Source organism: Pocillopora damicornis, chromosome 8 (genome assembly GCF_964200805.1).
Source record: "Pocillopora damicornis chromosome 8, jaPocDami1.2, whole genome shotgun sequence".
NCBI lineage: Eukaryota > Metazoa > Cnidaria > Anthozoa > Scleractinia > Pocilloporidae > Pocillopora > Pocillopora damicornis.
Genome location: NC_142677.1, coordinates 4,048,246 through 4,066,455, shown reverse-complemented (window position 1 = coordinate 4,066,455; position 18,210 = coordinate 4,048,246). Strand labels below are relative to the sequence as shown.

Here is an 18,210-nt window from a genome sequence, read left to right as displayed (position 1 = left end):
CATTCAGCTCATTTCTCATAAGGCGGGAAAAGCAAAGCGGATAGAGAAGCGTAGCGCGCGCAGCCGACTGATTGAACAGGTTTATTTTACAGTACAAAATATCCAATTGTCCAAATAACCGTGCAATATCGCAAGACATTTGCATTCTATTCGCGCGTTATTTGCACTCTACTTTGTGCAGTTGCGTAATAAAAATGGGTACTGAAGCCATAGATCTGACTGCACAGTCCCAAATAAGAAGGATCAATCCGATATCAGATGGAGCCCCTAGAAATCGGATGTAACCTTCCTTAATTAAACTGCAGAAGCCAGTTCAATGCCCAACTTTCACGATCTGGAATTGGGGCATGCTTCTCCGTACCTCTTTCCTTTTTATGTCGGCAAATTTTAAATTTCAGTTAACTATTTTTAATCTCCTTTGGCAGTATTTTAGGAAATGTTTGAAAGATGAAGCAGAAAGAGTAGCATCTCATTCTGGTCCTGAAATAAATCACCGCGTAGCCTATGAGCATGTGCTTATTAATTGTGCCTCGGCGCGAGTTTCTTCGCCCGCGGGAGGTATAAGGCTTCGAGCAACGCGATCCTGCGAGGGGCCTGAAGGGGGGTTAAGGTTACTAGTACCAGACCCCGGCAAATTTCTCCTCGACTAGTCTCAAATCTTCCTGTGAGTGCAGAAATCCACGTCCAGCAATGTGTATAATAAGGGCCTGCTCATAAGCTACTCCTCTCCTCGATGAAACCATGAAAAAAAATTGTCTTGTTGTCCCCTTGGAACGTGGGGTGGGATCATAAGAGAGAACCGGGGTAAAGAGAGAGAGGCCCGACTGAGGCCCTGGGTTGAGGAATGTTCTCACATGAAGTATAGAGCTTCGAGCCTCCAGTAATGGCGGACGGTTGAACACAGAAGCGCGCGCTATGATGATCGACTTACGACCGTACAGGAAACAGCTGCCTGCCTTGGCCTTGTGGTGTTTTTGCGGAACCTGCTTTTATTCATTTGTAGCGTATCAAATGTATGGCGAAAGAGGACGAAAGAATAGGGTAAGTTGATTTCAGGTTCGAACAACGCTGAGTTAAATTAAATGTAGTGACGGGAAAGGTGATATTCTGGAATTTTAATTCAGGGGAAATTGTCGAACTTGCGGTGTTGATACTCATTTAAAGGTTCTTTTAAATAATACCTTATTCATTCGAAACTTTGAATGTGATGCAAATTTGTAATTCGAGCGTAATAGTGCGTTGATCAATTCGAGGTTTCTACATCCCAACAACCAGGCATTTGAACTTTGAAAATTTAATATTCAAATTCGCTTTCCCCCGGGCAAAAAGGTGTTTGCATGCCCCAAACGAATGCCGGATCTGATGTTTAATTTTTTTGTAAGAGGAAAAATCAGCGACCATGACTCACTGAAATGGGTGAACATAACAAAGCTAAAGCTAAACCCTAGACCCTGTAGACCTTTTCTTCTGAGCCATTCGCTGGCAAAAGTGAACTCTACACCCTTAAACACTTCCATATTAAAAGACTTGACACTTCCAGTTCAAATTCTCCATCCTAGCCAGGCAGGGTTCAAATTCCCCACCCCAGCCAGGCAAGGTTTAAATTCCCCACACAACCAGTAATAAATGTAAAACACAACCATGCAACTGGATAAAAAGTGACATGTATCGTCATGAAACAAACAGTTTTCACTTGCCTATCAAAGGAGGAAACACTGCTCTTCAAGTCAGTTAATCTGGATCTAATTATCCAAGTAAGATTTTCAAGACAACTTACAGGACAAAAACAACAACTGTTTACTGAGCTGCAGAATGATAATGACAACAAATCTGACAAGAAGTGGAACACAGCTGAAAAAAATTTTAGAACATTTTTTGGAAATTATTTTGTAGTAAATTCCATTATGGATGACAGGCAAATGCCCTTATGTTGCCTAGTGGAGGGGAGGGGGATGATGATGTATCTTCAAATTGATTGGCACGTGATGTGAACACAGTGGCTTATAAGTTAAAGGGGGTTAACCATTTAACTCCCAAGATTTAATGGATAATTCTCCCCTTTAACTGCTACACATTTTTTCGAAAATTGGTTGTGAGAATTTTGTGTTTGATAACAAAAAGAGCTCCTACTTAATGAGTTTGAGCATTCTCATTACCTGTTTGCTAGATAATGTATGGATATTAGAGGGAAATGTTACATGTTAATCACCCCTGGGAGTTTAAGGGTGAAGATTCTGAAGGATATACCTTAGTTGTAACAGATGAAAGTGTGAACCTTTTGCTTCCTTTAAAATGTGTGTTAAATTTGCAAACCTCAGAGAAAATGTTTTTATTTCGGTAGACAAAGCTTCGTGTTATGCTTGGGCTGGAGTCTCCTGAAGCTACTGGAGAAGATAAGGAGTGGGAGGCGCTTATAAATGAAACAACTTATAACAAGAATGATGACAAGGATCTTAAGTTCAGATGACAACCTGCTGCTATTTTCTCAGACACCTTCATAAGGATATGGGCCAGCAACCGTATGGGCAGTCTTATGTGACAGTTACATTGTGTATATGAAAGGTCTTGAGGTCAACATTAATATTTGTGTCGCTGTATTTTGGGTAATTTGAATATACACATTGTTAAAGGTAATTATCAGGCACATTGCTGTGAGTTTTTAATCAAAAAGTATAGCTGAAAAGAAGTGAAAGGTTGATGTACAAGATCCTTTAAAAAAGCAGTTTTGTGGAAGCTCAACAGACAATGTTGAATGCAGGGTCTTTATTAAAGAAATGTAGTTGCAGTAGAATAGTGTAAAGTAACAGAAGATTGCACTTTATTTACGAATGAAAAATATGTTTGTGATTATCAGAACAGGGGTGCATGCTAAAAATTAGGGGCCTGTTCGTTACAGAATGCAAAAAAAGTTTTATCAGTGGTATCTGTCTTTCTCTCTTTTGATCTTCTAGGCTTGGAGGGAAGGTAACCACAAATTGAAAAAGGAGGGGCTTGGTTTCCTCTCTTGTCCTGGTTTTATCCCAATCTCTTCTTGTTTAAAGTTTGTTCATACTGAGAGAACCACAGAATACTAACATTGTACAATTCAAGGAACGTGGTGGGGTTGTTCCCTTTAAATCTCAGAGGGGATTAACGAGTAACTTCTCCCTATAGTGTCCTTACATTAACTAGCCAACAGGTCATGAGAATATTCAAAACTTATCAGATAGAAGCTGTTATCTTGATCCAACACTAAATTCTTGTAACAAATTTTTAAGGAAATGTATTGTAGCTAGAGGGGAGAATTAACAATCAGATCTTGGGATTTAAACAGTGAGAATGGCTGAAAAAAACTCCTAACGTGTGCAACACCAGATAGGTTTGTTGAACAATTTATTTGAGAACAAAACCCACTGAATTTTACACTTTCTCTATAATTTGTGGATTAATAAATTATAACTAAAAAGTTTTTGTAACAAAGTAAGTTTTGAGCTAAAAAGTTTTGAATTTTTTCTACATGATCTTAAACTAAGTCAAATATCAAAGTCTTCAACAAATGTATATAACAACTTGCTGTTGTAGTGTCAAAAATGAATAGAACAATCCATTGGTATTGGTAATGTAACTACTCCTGTGAGAAGCCTTTACTACTATTTTGGAATGTTTTACTATACATGATAAAAATACTTTTACACTGGTTTTTCCCCATTTTTCGCTGTTTGACTAATTGTCAAAAGATATTGTTTGGTAACTTGTTCCTGTGCTTGTTTTTTTTTTGGAAAATAGATCCTAAAACATTATTATTACTCCCTATATCAAACTGCTAAAAAATCTTACAATGGTGATGAGGATTTAAAATATACACATCAAGGAAAAAACAATATTATCCTAAAATTGGGTGAACATTCTTTTCCACCAGTTTGTAGAACGTCCGAGTTTGGACGTTTTAGCTTTGAAATCAAAGCAATTTGAAAAAAAACAATCATTTTTGTCTTGCTACTGGAAGGCTGACAAAAGGCTTCTAATTTCATCAGAAACTTATAGAGCAGTTTTCAATCCATTGCCGAAAGCGATTCAGAATTGCTTTGGTTAAGCTGTTTTTCGCTCTCTGATTGGTCTAAAAAGCTCGCGCCAACCAATCAAATGCAGGTATAAACTCAATCCTAATTTGGTCACTCGCGTTTTCCCGCGCTTCGAGCAGGTTGCCTGTTTTTACTTTGAGTTTTCATTTGTAAATGATGACGTTAACTTTGTTCTGATTGGCTCTTTTGATTACTTTGGTTTGGCTTTTCGACACCCAATTGAAATCTGTACTATCGATAATCGAGATTATGGTTAAGTTTTCCTGTGGTCAACTGAGTGTATGAAGCGCTTTCAATAGGAAATTAGTTTGTTTTGAAGGTGATGCTTGGCTTACGAAAAACAACAACAAAAAAAACTACAACGCCAGCGCGAACCAATCAGAAAGGATTAGTCCAGAATGCACCAAGCACGTTCAAGGAAAACTTCAGAAAATGTTTTGATTGGTCAGCGCATTTTTTCAGCGCTTTTCATTGGCTGCGCGCGTTCGAGTTTTTACCGCCTTTTCTTGTTAGTTCATAGTTCACAGGTTTTTTTTTCAGAGTTTTAACAGTGCATTGATTTCGGTCTCCTTCCCTGCCTGTGTCCCGCGGTGGTTTTCCTCGTGTTAACAGAACTCCACACCTCGGCATAAGGATTGGTGTGCGGGTTTTGACTCCGTTGAAGAAACTTTCGTTTGATTGTTATTGTTGCATTCTTTCTTGTGTATCCTCGCAGCATCTTCTCTGCCTCTAAAAACGTTGCCCCCTCTAAACTCTCTCCGCTAAGATCAACAATTTCATCTCCACTCTGTAAAAATCCTTGGGCATTCCCCGTGGGTGAGACTTCTGCAATGAAAATTGGCAGATCCCCGTACGGGGAACATACACCCCCTCCGACAGAAAATCCCCACTCTGTGACTGTGCTTTCCCGCTTTACCTCGACAACGATAGTTTTCTTTTCGATGTAATGCTTTCCTGTAAACTTCCGAGCCGAAGAGCTCGAGTTTTGATTCAACGACCAGCTGGATCCCGAAGTGGGCGCCATATTACGCCGAACACGAGCCGAGGAGCTTCGGCTGACTTTTGCTGGTCTCGGAGATGCGAATGAATCCCAGGGGAGAGGTAGTCGCTGCTTTATAGTGAAAGCAGGCCACGTTGCTCTTACATCACATCGTTTGATGACGCTCCTTCTGCTAGTGCTTGAACGTCTGAAGGTTTTGGTGAGGAAGAATGACGTATGTGCATTCTCGTAAATTTGCGGCGGTTTATCAACCGATCCACCTCTTTCCCAATCCTTTGACAGGGGGTATATCTGAGGATGAGAGCAGATTATATCCGAAAGATCAACCAACAAAGACTACTTCACTCTTCTAAGCCGTAACAATGCAAAAGCAATCCTAACCGTTTCTTTCAGCCTCGGCTTGCATTAGCCTTTCAGAAGAGATGCACAATACTGAGCAAGTAACCTGCTTAAATGCGATGCAAACTGTGTCGAGGCTTTTGAAACTGGGCTGAATTATGTGAAAACTGTTCTATTCAAACTATTGAAGGTTTACCTCCGTAGTAAAGGGGTAAGTTTCTAAAGAAACTGTGGTGCTGCGTCGGTGGGAGAGTATAGCAGGTAATTTAGTGTTAACAACTGGGTTGAAAAAGGAAATTAGCCACCGTAAAGGGTAAAAAAGCTGACGTTTCGAGCGTTAGCCCTTCGTCAGAGCGATTGCTCTAAAATGGAGCTAAGCCCAGCCTAACGAACTAGAAAAACCTACCCCTGGTTCTTCCCGACTTTTCTTGTTTCCATTTTCATTCTTCACCTCATGGTTTCTTCTTTGTGTTTCACCTCTGTCATTTTCACCTTCTGCTGTCTCCAAGAAAGACGAGATGCGAGAAACTCGCTTGACAGGTTTAGAGTACGGACACTTCTTTTTTGTGACGTCAATTACGGATGAGAGGGGCCTGGCAATGACACTCGAGTTGAATGCTTCCTCTACAATGCTTCGTCTTTTCTTTGGTGACACGATATTGTTGTTTACTTTCTTGTTGTCTTTTTTCTCTTGGTTATAGCGTTCCATGATAGAGCGATTCGCGTTCTTACTCCTTGCTACAACCAGCGTTACCACAGCTGGAAGAGACCTGAAGATGGTTAGCGCCTGTGTATGCGTTTTCCCGCGAAGGACCTGGCCATTTGCCTCCAGAAGTTCGTCTCCAGTTCTGACGCGGCCCGATTTGGACGCGGAGGAATTGGGCAAGATATCATTGACGTAATGATTTTCCAGCGGTGTGTCAGCTCCGCCCACCAAAACGATACCAAGAAAACCATTCTGGGGCTTGATCAACTGCGCATGACGAAAGAAAAAAACTACCATAAACTTTTGTTTTTAGAAGCCCGCTCAAACTTCCGAAGGAAATGGAGTTTTTCAGGATAGCGGGGAGGTGGGGGAAGGGAAACTGAGTAAGCTGGAAGTAAAGAATTCACTGATGATTTTCGAAGGAGATACCTCGCATTCGCGTTATGAAGGTTCTACTGCACATTTGTTTCCATGTTCCTCGTGTGTTACTATTGTATGTACTTTTAATCCACCGTAGTCAGTTTGAATTGAAATCCAATGTCTGACGTCTGAATATTTCTAAACAATTCACATCCATTTAAAAAATTTTCCTATCATATCAACATATCGCAAAGCACTTAGATTTTCCAGTTTGAGAAATATATAAATCTTCTGTATCAAAGAAAACAGTACGCAGCAGCTGTGTAAACCATCAATTTTTTGTTCTATTTTTAGTCGTTCATTTGTATTAAGGCGGTAAGTCGAATTTGTATACGATCTAATTCATTTTAATGCAATTACCTTGAATTTTCTTTATCACAGAAAATCTCCGCCGTAAATTGAAATCACCGTTTTAGTATCAATTTTCCCGCCGAGCCGTTACATTACTTCACGCTTGGATGCACTTTATAGTTAATGAATTTACATAGATAAATTATCATAATAATGCCAATATCCGACACGTGCTCGAAGGATAAACAGGTGCTGTGTAGAAGAGGACGATACGAACAATTATGTACTACTCCGAAACAAATGTCCGTGCTTCGATTTTGGAATTATAGAAAACAACAAACTGATCTCTAGAGTTCCCCTTCTGGTGATAATGATGGTGCAAATGTTGAGAAGTTGGAATATGAAGAAGGAAGCTTGACATGTGCAGAAATTTGATGTGTATTATAGTGATTAAAAATGATGTCTGTGTATATACTTCATCATTTCATTTCCTATTCATGTTTAAGTGCTCTAGTAGATTAAAAATATCAAACTTGATGATGCCACTTCTTGAATCGGTCTTGAAATCAAAGAGATTCAAATCAAAGCTAACTCTCTCCATTAGTTGCGTTCTTTGTTATCTTAACTTGTTACGTATCATGTCCAACAATGCCTCAATTGCTGCTTACATTTGGCAACTGACAAGTCATTTGAAGCCGCAGGGGCTTCAAGAGACAGATGTTTTATAATAAGCATTTAGAAAGTACAAAGAAAATTAATCGATTTAACAACATATCGAGCACGACACGCGAACAATGGACATCAGGTCGCGTGGCATAAAAGACTAAACAGCCACACAGAAAAATTTTATTTGTAGTCAGATTTCTCGCCGATTTTTTTCCATTGAAACAAGACTAGCTTCGCATATAAAGGGAAAACTCTAGCCCTAAATGTGTGAAAGGTGAAGAAGGCAAACAAAATATTTAAGATTTACAAAACTCATCATAAAGTTATGAGTTACGAAAAACGTAACTTGTGTTGTTCGGTACACCCCAAAGTAACGAAAAAGGAAAATTTATTTTCGAAAAGTTTACTTTTTTTTCCATCCATGATTTGCACTGTTCGAGCACTGCACTGAGCTCGATTTGCCCATTTGCTATACCTGCGATCGAAATAAACTCTACCCTACTGGGAATTGAGATGTTTTTATTACTTTAGTCGAGAAAACAATGAAAGAGCTAAACGGTTTTTTTTTTCCCATAAACATGGAACCTCTATGTTATCTCAGTTTGAAAAGATGACATGAACACTGATCCATCATTGGTAATACCGCCGTGAAGCTGTATGCTGTAGAATATTACTGATGACTTTTTTTCAAAAGATTTCTACCAAAGTAAATAAGGTCTGGAATGAATTGTGTGCCATGTTTATTACTCTTTGTTGAGGTGCTGTTTCCACTCCCCGTATTTTGTTTAAAAATTTAATGTTGTTAGTCAGCTGGATTCATCAAAGCCTTTTACTTCAATGACTCTGGTAAAACTTAAGATAAAGAAGATCGAACTCGCTTTGCCAATTTAAGAACTTCGAAACGTTTTTACTTTTTGATGTCAATATCTGAATTTCGTAAAAGATCGCTTTCGGCGGAAGTTTCTGACGGCCCGGAAACAAAGATAATTTCTCCTGGTGATAGACAAATACAGCGGTACGATTCCCTTTGAAAATGTTCCCGATATTTTATCTTTGGGTGTGGCGAATAAGAGTTTTCTTTCCTGAATCATCCCACTTCATCCAATAAACAGTTGTGACTTCATCAACAAATTTTGATTTATTTACCAGAACTTTTTATTTGCTTTGAAAATGTAAGCGATCAAATAAAATTTTTTTTGAACTGATCCCTCAAAACGACGGAAATCCGACTCTTTATCAAAGAAATTGTTGTATCAAAACAGCTTGAAGCACTTGTTAAGCTTTGATTGTATTAAATTATTTTGAGTCTCGAATAAGGAAAAAATTCTCGAAAATTTCCGCATTCTACAACACACGACTGAAAACTGAAAGAGTGAATTACAAGGGTAACGTACCTGTATCGCAAAAACGCCTTCCTCTTCGTCTTCTTCGCCTTCCAACGAGAAAGCCTTGTTGTTTGGCCTTCCTTGTGTTTGGTTATTTATCTTCTTTTCCTCTAGGCAATTCTTCTCTGCAGCTCGAGGACTGAACGGCTTAATTCGCGCCTTTTGCTTCATTAGCTCCCGGTCATTGAACATGCTCTTAGTGCGATTGGTAATTTCTCCCAAAACTCTTCTGTTTTTCCAAGAACTCTCTGCCATTCCTTTAGCGTCGATCGGCTCACAGAGACTTGGGTAAATCTCGTTCGGAAAAGGCGTCTTGGCCTTGGCGTAAAAGTTCTCGTCGTTCTTCGAAGTTTTGCCTTTCAAAAAGTTGTAGGCCTTGGACAAGAAAGACGTCGAGTTTGGCGCCCGCATATTCGATGAAGTACGAATGTTTCTCACCGGCATTAGTAGTCTTGGAGCGCGCCTCACACTCGATTCATCGGTAAATATCCCTTTTCTGAAAGTAATTATTTTGATCTTGACTAAGGCGGTTGCGGTTTAGAGTCTTAACAACCCTTCAAGCACTCTTTGCCATCAACCCGCCTTGGGTTTCACTACATCTGTTTCAACGGGCCTCGTGTTTTTGTGGGTCGCTCTTTGTTTTTCTCGACCCTGACAGTTTCGAATAATTAACATAGCTGTGAATGAATTGAAATGCAAATTGCGCGCGAAACACCGGTCACGCCAGCTACCTGTCCACAGACACTCAATATGCACTTCTGAATTTATTCGTCGAAGCGTATCATCGATCAAGTATTCCAAAGGCCTTGCCACAGGTTAAATTTTCGCGCCTTAGACTGTCAATTGAGGCCGATAACTGCGCAAACGATATTGTGCAGTTACCAATGATTAGAATAAACAGCAATTTGCGCTTTTCCTTTGAAACATTTATCCATTCCCAACACGTGTCTCTTTACGAACAGGCCTTTGCCACACTTCTACAATATAGCACGTGCAAGGGCGAGATGGAAAAGTCTTGTTTAACAATTTATTCTTTATGCACACGTGGTTAACTTGTACAACATTCCATGTTTCTTCGGTTAGAGAAACGCAATTGCTTATTTTAGAAAAATTACACCGATCCGGGTAAGAACCCAGCTAATAAAAATCATATTTTCAAATCACTTTTTGTAAAATCGACCTCCAGAAAGAATCATTGAAAAAAATCGATGCAAACTATTTCCTTTAGAAAACTGGTCAATCAATGATCACTTTTTTTCTTGCCCTTCTCTACAGGCTTTTCTTTTCTTTCCCTGTTGTAGGTTGCTACTTTTAAACATTTTGCGATCATCGTTAGAAAAGGCGCCAAATCTTGTCAATATTGAAAGGAAAAAAGTTTTACAAAGAAAATAAAACACATTTCTTTTCCAACGTTTTCTTTGAAATTTTCAGATAAGTTTTGTCATTTCTCCGAGTTCACTGTCAAATGAAACGGCTGATCAGAAATTTAAATTTCTCTTTCAAGCCGTAATCTTTGTTTTACTGTTAACTACCAGTTTCGTGCTAATGCACAGTTTTGTATGAATTCAACAGATGCTAATGTATTGTGAAATACTTTCGCCCCACTTCGATGGTTCTTTGAATGCAAAATCAGTTCTAATATATTGATTAAGCGTTTGCTGCGCATACGTTTTTCATAGAAACGAAAAGGTTCACTTAATTGTGAAAGAGGGCGACATCCTATGTCACTTATGCGTTGCTGACATAAATTTGATCCTTCGGTAACGAACAACTTCGACATTTAAAGAGTGAATTCTTCTCGATAAGAAACTCAATTAAAGGCGTCAACCTTATTGCCAGCAACTCTACCACACCATCCTACAATCATTTTAAGCTACTAAGCTTAAGATACAATTTTCTTGGTAGTGGTCGTGACAGAGCGAATGAGGAAGCAAGATAAAAACAGGATTGGTCATATTTCACGGAAGCTGAAAAGCCTGAGGTTAAGGTATCCCAAGTGAATGTGTCACGCCCCCGTGACGTAATTACCCAGAGTTCTCATGGAAACGCTTCGCTTTAGCTTTCCTGTCCTGCTTAGTGCTCTGGCTATTTTGTGTATGCACGAATCTTAGTTTGGACTTTTGAGCTGTTTTATCTCTCTAACGTGAATTTCAGAGATTGATCCTACGAAAGTCCTCAGTTTTGGGTCATTGGTTGACAGTGGATAGCGAATTTTGCCAGTATGAGTGCAGGAGGTGACAGAAAAGAACTAATTCTGAAAGGATTTAAGTTGTATCCTTCATGCGTTAAGTACACTATAATTTTTCCTTAAATTTCACTCCATTCTCACGGAGTTACTTAGTTTGTCAGTTTCTAGTCAGTCTCCCATCAGGATTGGTCGTTTTAACCGTCTTAATTTCTGAGCATGAAATTTCTTGGATCAGCGAGTCGGTAATGAATCTGTTTCTATTAATTTTGTGGCTAGTACGAATGTTTGGTTCTTAAACGCAAACTTTTAAGTATCTGTGTTTATCTGTCGATATTAAAGCGTTATCTAACTACATGTATATATTATGCAACAAATAATAGTTGTTACTGAAACTAATACTAATTTTTAACCGTAGACGCGCTTTTGAAAAGGATCAAGTTTCCATCAGTAGACCTTATCAAGTACAGCGTGTGACTTCGTAAAATCTCGATTTCCAAGCAAAGCTTAAGGTTTACGAAAAGATCGCTTTTAAATTGGACTTCAGAAATATGTATGCAATTTAGCAGCTACGTCTGCGTCAGGTAATTGTAATACTGTATCGCCTGGATAATGTTTTAATCATTTCGGCGTGAAACGAGTGAGTAATTGCTCGCACTTCGGATCGATGAATTTTGTCAAATATGGCGGAGTATCCATTTTGTAGTTGCATTATTTTGCCTCATAGACTGAGAGATAAGCGAAAAATTTATTGACATATGTCAAATAAGTTCAGCCAGCTGCCTTTAATTGTTGTGTCTAATTCCAAAGAAAGAAAACTGCTGATCAAAACACATCTATCAACTTCCAAACAGCATGACTCAGAATTTTGATTTGGTGTAAAAGAGAGAGAAATTAAACCCGTGTCAATTACGTGCCATGTTTTAAATGAAATACGTAATCGTTATCCTTTCCCAGAGAGATTAATGTCAGTGGACTAATAACATATCAAATTTTTTATTGGCAGCTGTCAGTTCAGTTAATTACTTATTTACCAAAATCTTTAAAATACACTTATTTTGTCTAACTGCAAAGTTTTAAGTTATTTTATAAGGTTTGCAAAAGTAGCAAGGTTTCCTTCAAACCTTTCATCAATTTTTTTGTAGGGAAAAATGAATTGCAAAATTTGCGGCAAGCATTGACTGTAACTTTGAGAGGGGACAAGCGCAAATGTTGTGAAAGAATTCTAGACTGAAAGTTTGTCACATAAGCTTTGAAAAGTAATTTTGATGCAATTTGAAGTTTGAGAAGATGCGTGAAATAGTTTAGTGGTATTTACTTCCTAATCTAAAAGTAGATAACCTTGAAGGCGTACTTAATGGCCATTCAAACTCTGAATATCCTTTCCTATTCAACCCCGAGGATTTTCATCTGAAAATATTGTAATCAATGCAGGAATGAATGAGTCAAAAATAATTTTTCCCCCCCCTAAATTATCTCACTGTTTTAGTATGTACTAAAACAACTGTTCATCTCAGTGGCAAGGGGTGGATATTTACCACACTGCTTCACTGCATGGTAAATTTCTACCACTAGCCACTGAGGTGAATAGTTATTACTTGGTAACTTGGGAAAGCTTCGAGGAAGTTTTTCTATTGAAGGGCTTTCATATATTGTGCTAAAAATTTATATAAGAATCAAAGTACAGTAGCTGTCAAATAAAGAGGGTAAGTCTCTATAGAAACTGAGGTGCTTAACGAGTTTAAAGGCTGATGTTTCAAGCGTTAGCCCTTTGTCAGAGCAACTGGACTGTTGTTTTGTTTCCCTTAATTATTATGATCTAGAAACTGGATGAATCTGCGAGATGCTGACTCTGGTAAAGTATTATGGCAGGGGAGTGATGACCTGTAAGTGAAATACTATCCTATTTATTTACTTCCTCATTCTCTTATTTAGTAACTTAGTTTGCATGTAAATTCAATCTCTTGTTGTCATGGTTTAGAGACCTTTTCAAGATGCAAGTTTCAGAGAATAGCACAAAATGCCTTAGGAATTCTTTCTTTTTCCATTGGTCCCTGAGAATTAGTGGTATTCTTTGTGTAAAAATCAAGAAGAGGCAAGGATTGGGTCAGAGAGACATCTACAGTCTCTACCCCAGTATCACTGGGAATCTTGTGTCAGTTAAAGAAATAGATTCCTTCTTGTCCTGTGTCTGTTCAGTAATAGATCGCGGAAGGTGTCAAAGTGTGGCAAGAACAAAAAAGTGGCATGCGAGATGCTGCCAAAAGTGTCACTGTATTCTGGAAAGACCCATACCAACATGGAATCTCTTTGTTTTGTACACTGAATAAGAAGAAAATGTAAATGGTGAAGTCATTTAGTATGCTTCTGTCCTCAAAAAAAAAACAACAAGTTACAACCAGTCAATATAGGTGTATTATTCAGCTTATTATTTACACTATACTAAAGGAATATTTAAATCAAGGTCTTTGGGTCATTGTGATGGAATCCTTAGTGTCTCACATCATATTTTTATTAAGATATAAAGTATTTAAAGTCAAAGGCTAAACTTAAAGATTCTAAGGTCTGCAGTCATAAAATTTTCCTGTTCTTTTGGTTGACTCGTTACTGTTTTGATGGTCATTTTTGTAATATGTTTCTGCAGGTCAGCTCCAGGACCTGAGCATGAGGGTAAGATGCCTTTTTACTACTCTCAACAGGGTTGTGATTAGAAAAGTGAATAGATGTATGATCTAAACTGAGTAGGCAGCTGAATGGAATTCTGCTTGTGTAGCAAGTATGGCATGTTGCAGAGCAAAACAACCTTACTGGGGGGTTGGGGTATGCTCCCCCAGAAAAATGTGAAATTTGAAACTCTGATAGGTGATTTGCAGCATACTGTATTTGGAGAACTTTTTTTAGCCAGACATTGATATTCTGAGTTACATTACAATTCAGCTAGCAAGTTTCTGCAGAGTGCAGGTTTCTAATGACAACCCTGGTTTAGAGATCAAGAGAAGTTGTAAACATTATTACCTTACTGAATTTTATTTTCAGATAATACCATCCCGGCCTAAGTGCCTTTTTAAGTGTTGCCTGGAGCATATTTGTATCTTGTTATTTTCGGTCTTCCTGTATGTGGTGGTTTCTTTTTAACAATGTCTTAGTTAAATATTAAAAATTAAGACTAACAATAACTCAGTTTATAAAATTCCAACTGCCTTTTGCAGCATGGGAGGCACAATTAAATAAATGATAACTTTCTGCTTTGAAATTACCAGTGGTGGTACCTTATAGTTTTTTTTCTTTGTTTGATTATCAGCAAGAGTACCAAAAAAAATTTTAAAATGCAAGGCGGTCTCCAGAGAGTTAAACTTTTCTTCTGAACAAGAAATGACAAAATTCAGACTTGAACAAAAAGTCATGTTCAAAGGGAAGTGTTTAGAAGGTAAGCAAGCATTATTCTAGTGTGCATAACGTAGTTTATCATGACTGGAAATGTATGAAAATCATATATGTGCACTGTGGTGAAGAAATGAGATATGAATGATCCTTGCTGCTATGAACGCTACCAAACTAGTAGTTGAAATGAGACCTGAAAAAATTTCAGGCCTGTATGGGATTTGGACCCATGACCTCTGCGATACCAGTGCAGTGCTCCACCAACTGAGCTAACCACCTCCCAGTTGGCTTGTTAGCTCAGTTGGTAGAGCGCTGCACTGGTATCGCTGCCTTAGTGTTGGTAGGAATTGCCTTAATGAACCACAAACTTTTTCTTGTTTTACCTCTTTTTGGTGCCAGCTACATTTTGTGATCTGTCTTTACAGAATGGTATTTTGATTTTGGATTTGTGATCCCAGCATCAACAAACACATGGCAGTCACTCATAGAAGCTGCTCCTGAATCACAGATGATGCCTGCACAGGTTCTGAGGTAAGTCTTACTTCTTTGCTTTGATATCAAAAACTTCAACATTTTAGTCAAGGAATCCAACCAGGGATTTTTAATGTCAACCAGATCCTTGGGGTTTCCCATATCTGTCCTAAAATGAATTCTTATCAAACTTTTGAGCCCTTGACAAGCATCAAATTCCTCCTAACAATATCACCGCTGAATCAAACCTTAAAGTTATGAGAAAAAAGGAAATGATCATTATTAAAGAATCTCTTGGGTATATTAAAGTTCACACGGCAACCAGGTGGACAATCAGACATAGTTTGATGCTACTCTGGTTTACAGATGTAATGAATGTAACTGAAGAAGTTACAACTCATAGACCCAATGTTTCTACACTCCCATCTAGTGCCTTCATCAGGGGTGATCTAAACGCTGCAACAAGAGGTCTTTTTATATGATCACTAATTAGTGGCCTTTTTTCTGACGAGGTGTAAATAGGCGTCAGGAAGCAAACCACCATCGTCACGATTTAAAGGAGCATGGGTGGAGTTAATATGCCAAGCCTCCAAACAAAGGTGCTGCTCGAAACGTTGGGTCTGTGAATTGTAACTTCTTCAGTTACATTCATTAAATCTGTAAACCAGAGTAGCATCAAACTATGTCTGAAGCTCTTGATTGTTTAACAAGTTCTCCTTGTTGGCATGTTAGGAAATGTAGAGAGCATAGTATGGAGAATATACATACTGATGTTTGGTTGTAAAGGGTTAAACCCTGGTGTTACATGTGTTCTAACCAATCCTTCTCTGAAGGTGAAATGATGCTTATAGAGTATGGGTATGTGGTCTCTTTCAGTGGCAACGTGGTGATTGAAACAAAGTTCTTTGATGGAGACCTCCTTGTCAGCACATCAAGAGTGCGAGTATATTATGTCTGACTTGGATGAAGAAAACCTTTTTCTATACTCTAACTTTGTAAAGTTTTCGGGATGCTTTCCATTTGTCAGAACTGGCTATTCCAACCATGGTGTCTGTAAATGTAAAAGGTCCGTTCCTGACCTAACTGGCACCCTCCATCGAGTATGGCCAGTTTAAGCCTGTTTTCTCTAGCAGACCATTCATGAAATGCTCTTGATGGTGTGAAAATAATTGTTAAAACTTTTGGCATGAAAAACTTCTGGGAGAAAACAACTCACATGCCTTTGCTCAAGAGAAGTGAACTTTCATTCTCCATTTACACTGGCTGGAACTGTTTCCCACATTCTGGCCAGAGCTGGTAAATGGAAAGCACCATCAATATACAGTGTTATAATCTTTAGGACAGTTGTTTTTTCACCTCCAATCTAGTCAATGATCACTTTCACCCATGTGTTAATAGCAGATGCTTCAGTGAGAGTTGAAGCATAATAAGATTTTGATATTTGTTTTTCAGTCCTTGAATATCAGATGATTACTACAATTTTCAATTGAGAGAGGTGCAAATGGATGTTTGGCAACCATGTTGTGACATTAAAATCATATTATTGTCATGGGCAATTGGCCCCATTTCCAGTGGCAAGGTGTTGTGTGAACTCTATGGTAGAGTTTCATGTGTGATGGTTAGCCACAGTTACTAAGGGAAGCATGGAAGGTTGCCTATGATAACACCTTAATTTTAGGGTTAAAACCCAGTCACCAAGCTTTTAGTGTGCATCACTCAATGGATAACTACAGAATCATTATCCAATTTCACTTTGTCAATGTGATGTTCAATTGTTATGGCTGTGAATAATTTTAAAAGTCCTTTTGTTGGGATTGTCCAATGGAAATTCTCTGTCAGTAGGCATCTTTTTGGGTTTTTTTTTTTAAGAAATATGGTTCAGGAAATACTGTAAAGTAATGGGATTGTATACTGCGTGACAGTTCCACATCTGAATGTGGAAATGCTAGGTCATTGGACTTGAGTCAGCAAGTTCTGTGCAGCAAGCAGATAATATTCTGATCTCCATTGCTAAATGAAACCATTTTTTTGATTTTCTCACTTGTGTACATACACTAAAGCTCAGTTTTAGAAATTCACACATTTTAGATCCATACAGATCTGCAAAGTGTCCACATTTGAATATGTACTCCTGATGTAATTAGTAAATGGTAATGAAAAGAAACAAAGGGAAAAAAAAAGAAATCTAGGAGGAGAAATGGTGGTCTGCCTCCCCTTTGGATCTGTTGTTATAAGAAACAGAAACTTTCTGGGAAAGCAAATGTAGCAGATTTAGCTTGCCAGTTAGATTTATTTATTAAAATACATCAAGTAGTTTAGCTTTGCCCTGCTTAACTGTGGTGGTTCTTGTGAGAAGTGCAGGTTTTCTCCCTGGTTGGTAAAGCTAAATGTGTTTCATCCCGTAGAGTGGTCATGTCAAATGATGACTTTTTAATGTAATTACGACATATATACTTGAGCATTTGCATTGCATACATGCAAAATTGTGTGCTATGTAATTTCTTGATTTTGGTGTCATATTTTTCTGTGATAATTGATTGAATTGCAAATTTGTGATTACTTTGTCAGTAGTACAGCTGGTAGTTGTTGATAGGATTGTATAACAGCTGTAAATCATTCATTTTGCCACAATAAAAGAAAACTTCGAGACACATAGGCACTTTGGAGACTAAACTGTGGTCAAGAGTTAGTCCTTTTGATCTTCAATTGATTGTGCTGAAAGGTTAGGAATATAGCCCAGTCTCTTGGTCTCAGGGCACCAGAGAGAACCCTCCCCACTGAGACAACTTAACGAAACATTGTAATTGTAACAGGAATTTTAAGAGCTGTCTACTCCCCAGTCTCTTTTGTGACAACTTGGCAGGTCATGTATTGGATGCAAATTTAGCCAATATTGAGCCCAGAGTCATATTGGTTCCTTGTCAGCAGTACGATCCTTAACTTAGGCGAATCGTGACATAACTTGGTAACCATACCGCTTACTAGGACTATATTGACTTTGACCGGAGTAAAGGAGCGCAAACCCACCACATTCACCCTGACGAAGGGCTCGAAACGTCAGCTTTACAAACTGTATGGTGGCCAATTTACGTTATCAACTCAGGTGACGAAACCAAATGATCTTGTTATACCCCAGACCGAATCAGTACCACGGTTTCTTCAAAAACTTACTCCCTTTATAGAGAATGGTATGACAAACATGCATGGTGAAAGGGTGTACTCAACATCGCGGTTTTCCCCAATCATAGGTTCGCAAATTTTCAAGTTATGCTCTTACAAAGGGCGTCTTTCAAGTACATTACAGT

At 38.4% G+C, this 18,210-nt stretch overlaps 2 protein-coding genes and 1 long non-coding RNA gene across 3 annotated transcripts; 2 read left to right on the top strand and 1 right to left on the bottom strand.

Annotated features, from left to right (window-relative positions):
• The first annotated feature begins 729 nt into the window (after positions 1 to 729).
• Positions 730 to 3,548, top strand: LOC113678668 (uncharacterized). The gene is made up of 2 exons (XR_003446914.2): positions 730 to 1,041; positions 2,342 to 3,548. It is a non-coding gene; the product is annotated as an uncharacterized LOC113678668 (long non-coding RNA).
• LOC113678659 (multiple PDZ domain protein) lies at positions 3,356 to 9,484 on the bottom strand. Its single transcript, XM_027195560.2, has 3 exons — positions 8,878 to 9,484; positions 5,807 to 6,373; positions 3,356 to 5,352 (listed from the first exon to the last, which is right to left on the bottom strand). Exons 1-3 carry the CDS (start codon positions 9,310 to 9,312, stop codon positions 4,606 to 4,608), a joined length of 1,749 nt encoding a protein of 582 aa, XP_027051361.2. The 5' UTR covers positions 9,313 to 9,484; the 3' UTR covers positions 3,356 to 4,605.
• Positions 9,485 to 10,897: 1,413 nt separating this feature from the next.
• LOC113678630 (retinal rod rhodopsin-sensitive cGMP 3',5'-cyclic phosphodiesterase subunit delta) lies at positions 10,898 to 17,556 on the top strand. The gene is made up of 6 exons (XM_027195530.2): positions 10,898 to 11,139; positions 12,877 to 12,939; positions 13,698 to 13,723; positions 14,355 to 14,480; positions 14,860 to 14,965; positions 15,782 to 17,556. Exons 1-6 carry the CDS (start codon positions 11,090 to 11,092, stop codon positions 15,861 to 15,863), a joined length of 453 nt encoding a protein of 150 aa, XP_027051331.2. The 5' UTR covers positions 10,898 to 11,089; the 3' UTR covers positions 15,864 to 17,556.
• Positions 17,557 to 18,210: the final 654 nt, after the last annotated feature.

Coding starts and splice junctions, on each gene's coding strand:
- LOC113678659 (XM_027195560.2), bottom strand. CDS start 9,312: ATGCCGGTGAGAAACATTCGTACTTCATCGAATATGCGGGCGCCAAAC. Junction 6,374..8,877: donor AAGGCGTTTTTGCGATACAG/GTACGTTACCCT, acceptor CGTCATGCGCAG/TTGATCAAGCCCCAGAATGG. Junction 5,353..5,806: donor AAAGTCGGGAAGAACCAGGG/GTAGGTTTTTCT, acceptor TCTCATCCTCAG/ATATACCCCCTGTCAAAGGA.
- LOC113678630 (XM_027195530.2), top strand. CDS start 11,090: ATGAGTGCAGGAGGTGACAGAAAAGAACTAATTCTGAAAGGATTTAAG. Junction 12,940..13,697: donor TGGCAGGGGAGTGATGACCT/GTAAGTGAAATA, acceptor ATGTTTCTGCAG/GTCAGCTCCAGGACCTGAGC. Junction 14,966..15,781: donor ATGCCTGCACAGGTTCTGAG/GTAAGTCTTACT, acceptor GGTCTCTTTCAG/TGGCAACGTGGTGATTGAAA.